Source organism: Helicoverpa zea, chromosome 19, assembly GCF_022581195.2.
Source record: "Helicoverpa zea isolate HzStark_Cry1AcR chromosome 19, ilHelZeax1.1, whole genome shotgun sequence".
Lineage (NCBI taxonomy): Eukaryota > Metazoa > Arthropoda > Insecta > Lepidoptera > Noctuidae > Helicoverpa > Helicoverpa zea.
The window spans coordinates 3,127,820-3,131,570 of record NC_061470.1 but is presented as its reverse complement, the minus strand read 5'-3'; the positions used below and the strand labels follow the sequence as shown (position 1 = coordinate 3,131,570).

Below are 3,751 nucleotides of genomic sequence, written 5' to 3'. Positions count from 1 at the left end.
TCCAAAAATAATCATCACAATTTTGACATTTACGTTACCTAGCCTATTTCGAAGTGGCGACGTGAGTTGTTGAGAGCTGCCCGTGTAATAGGTAGGTAATTATTGCTCCGAAAACTGGGGCTTAATTCTGCTAATTAAATAATCTGTCAATTGGATATCAATTGAATCTCAATAGCAGTTTTAACCTTAGCGGGAATTCTGCTAATAATATAAGACCAATCGTTTTCCAATGACATTTCATTGGTTTGACATTGGTCTATATCCTATAGAAAAGTCTGCTCTACAATCGTATCGCAAATCATATGCAGACCAAATGATTAATTATTGACTCACCGAAAAGGAGACAAATAAATAAACGTATTTAAAACAAAAAATATGTAATGCCACATATGCTTCAATAGTAATTGAATCTCAGTTGGATATCAATCGTATGTCGCTTAAGTAAAATTTGCAGTATCAAGCCCGGGGTGCTATCAAAAGTCTTCTGTAACCTGGATCAGTTATACATCAGTAAGGGTGGCATTGCCCGAGCCTAGCTTGTTGATGGGGTCGATGATACGGAGTTGTACTCGAAGACACAGCACGGGGCCACCGTTCTCATCTACGACCCTGAACTCTATGGGCACCATAATCTACAACATAAATGAGAAAAACTAAAATAAAAACCGGCCAAGTGCGAGTCGGACTCGCGCACAAAGGGTTCCGTACCATTATTCATAAAACGGACAAAAAAATCACGTTTGTTGCCACGTGTTAACAAAAATACAATATCTGTGAATACTATCATGGTTCATGAGATACAGCCTGGTGACAGACGGACGAACTGACGGACAGAGGAGAGAAAACAATAGGGTCCCGTTTTACCCTTTGGGTACGGAACCCTAAAAAAACACGGGTTTCATAACATTCAGCTGCATCCGGTAACAATATTCAAGGCTTTATTTGCCGTGTAAAAATGTTAACCTGAAAGGTTAACATTTAAGTTAACCTGAAAAGTTAACATTTTTTCCTTAAGCCTTTCGAAAAAAAAAACAATATTGTTTGTCAACTTACCCGTGGGAAGAATAATTCAATATACATATTGAGTGTGTATCTAATGACCTCGCCTTCCACAATAGGACAGTAAGTGTTGGCAAGGAAGTTGCAAGTATGCTCGCTTGGTCCAAGCGGGTAGGTTTGTTCACCAATTATTGGGAGGAATGCCGAAGCCATAGTCTTCATACTTCTCATCGTTCGAGCTGAAAATATAATTATAGGTACTTCTATACCTACTAATATAATAAATAGAAAACATTTTTTTGTTTGTTTGAACCAAAAGCTGTTGGAACACTACACTCTTCCCGAGTAGGCATCATAGGCTATATTTTATCCCGGTACGAGCAGAAGTTCCCACGGGGCGCGGGTTAAACGATGGGAAAATGGCTTGTATTATATAACTTGCTACATTTTGACTGAAAGATACAGAATAAGAAATTACTGAATAGTTAGTATGCAGAGAAAGAATGAGCGTTACGTAATAGTAGCAATTAATATTTTCGAATACTGACGTGCTCTGAAAATGATGTGGACGACTGCATATTGGCCTTTTTGCAGGGTACAGGGAGGGTCAATGCATCCCTCGATATATGTGTTGATGGGCAGGGGCCCAGGGTATTCGGTGCCTGAAACATAAAGTTTAAACTCATGTTATTGTGTCGTATGTCAAAGGGCAGTCATAAAAAGTGTGTAAATTAAAAAAAAAATGTTTATTGAATTATTGCCGGGGCTGCGGAATTGTTCGAAAGAGTTACTGCAGCTCTGGTACATAAAGGGCTTAAGAAGGAACATGATGGGTTTTAGTCAGTAAGAGTCTGACACTCTCACGCTGCTAAACCACAGTGGGAGAGGTCATTTAATTCCCATTTGAAAAAAAAAACATTTTTTAATTACGTGACTGCCCTTGACGCAAAGAAAGAGGCAAAAATCCAGCATTTGGAATATAAAATGAGCAGCTTCATCATATTTTGGCGATGTAACTTTAGTTTGAATGTTAACGTTACGTAATAAATTATTTATCAAATTAAACAAATCAAAATCAAAAATCATTTATTTAAGCTTGGCAGCACTTTTTGAACGTCAGTAATTTACAAAAGACAGCCCCCAAGACGCCCACCCTTCACCACTTCCTATGTGTTTTTGCGGGAAAGAAGAAGTGGCGCAACAAACTCCACAGCGAAATGATTTATATTAAGGTAAGCAGCATCTTTGAAAGATACTCCATCCGAGCTTATTATGTAACAACTATTTGAAGGAACTATTAGCAAAGGAAAGATATTTGTATTCTGAAGTAGGAAGTTCAATAATTTCAGTTGCAGAAATTTTCTATGGTACACTTTGCTTATCCAGTTAAGAGGTCCCAAAACTGCGATTGTCCAGCACAATTCTGTCTCTTCAGTTCCTTGAAATTTTTTTAAGGATTTTTTTTCTTTCAAAAAATAATTTTACGTTAAAACCCCAGCTTTTTTCAGATCCAGAAAAAGTTTTAAACAGATTTTTCAGCTATAGTACTTACATTGTGACACCCTTGTAGTCTGTCCTCTCACACTCAACACTGCCACACAAAATAATAGCACAACTCGCAACATCATGATGAACGGAAATAACTGTTGGAGGAGTCAGACCTCCAGCATATTTAAATACGAAATATGTTATCAGTTAGATATAGGTGAAGATAATTACAAAGCGCGGCCAATATGGATATCCAGTGACTCATATTAAAAAGGTAAAAGCCTACACTGTATCTATGTAGCTTTTGTATGTAAAAACAATATTACCAAAATAAAAATTGATGCCTCTAGAAGGTGTCTAGAGATTATTGATGTGTTTATTTTGCAACCAACTTCTCGAGGGATCCACCATCAGACCCTGAATCAAATGACAATAGGACTATTAGGAAAGTATGCAATCAAAATAAAATAATAACATCTGAATTTCAGAACCTTCGAATAAATAAAAAGAAAAGAAATACGCTGAAATATATGAACCTAATTGGCATAAACATATGATAATGATGGATTCAGATTCAGAACCGTGGTGGTCGCAGGCGCGTGAACTAAGTCCTAGATTCGATTCCTAGGACGTGTCGAAATCGCGTTGTGGGTATTAGAAACTTTCACCTGGAGTCTAAAAGTTGGAGGTTTTACACACCTGTGCCTTGGAGGGAACGTAAAGCCGTCTCCGAATGATGCTCAACAACAGTTTTTGTTACAATTCCACGTTAAAAGATGATAATTGGGTCAAAGAAAACTCTGACACAGCGCTTCTTAGGTCATTAAACCAAATGCAGCAAATTCAATTTTACTGAAGTCTCATTCTATCTTCTTATCGAGCGGGAATGCAGTAAAATTAAATTTAGCTTACGATAGACCAGACCAGATAACTGATGGAGTGATGACTAATTGAACACTTGGGCGACATATCGCCAACGGCGTATATCATCGATATTAAGTGTAAGAGCGGTATCAGACTCATACCTATTTAGAATAAAAAGTGAAGTAAATTTTGACGAAAAGTCGTGTTGGCCTAGTGGGTAAAGAGCCAATCTCTAAAGTACGAGTCCGTGGGTTCGATTCAAAAATCAAAAGTCATTTATTCAAATTAGGCTGCAAAACAGCACTTTTCGAACGTCAGAAATTTACAAAACGCCCACCCTTCACCACTTCCTATGTGTTTTTAATGGGAAGAAGTGGCGCAATAAACTCCCCAGCAACAC

General features: G+C 37.7%; 1 protein-coding gene across 1 annotated transcript; it reads right to left on the bottom strand.

The window, feature by feature from the left end:
• Positions 1-360: 360 nt before the first annotated feature.
• LOC124639489 lies at positions 361-2,669 on the bottom strand. Its single transcript, XM_047176877.1, has 4 exons — positions 2,552-2,669; positions 1,548-1,661; positions 1,054-1,238; positions 361-632 (listed from the first exon to the last, which is right to left on the bottom strand). The coding sequence occupies exons 1-4, from the start codon at positions 2,625-2,627 to the stop codon at positions 501-503; spliced, it is 507 nt and encodes a 168-aa protein (XP_047032833.1). The 5' UTR covers positions 2,628-2,669; the 3' UTR covers positions 361-500.
• Positions 2,670-3,751: the final 1,082 nt, after the last annotated feature.

Excerpts from the sequence above, each read along its gene's own strand:
- LOC124639489 (XM_047176877.1), bottom strand. The coding sequence starts at position 2,627 with ATGATGTTGCGAGTTGTGCTATTATTTTGTGTGGCAGTGTTGAGTGTG. Across the intron at positions 1,662-2,551 it reads GACTACAAGGGTGTCACAAT|GCACCGAATACCCTGGGCCC; the intron begins GTAAGTACTATA and ends TTTATGTTTCAG. Across the intron at positions 633-1,053 it reads TTGAATTATTCTTCCCACGG|ATTATGGTGCCCATAGAGTT; the intron begins GTAAGTTGACAA and ends TTTATGTTGTAG.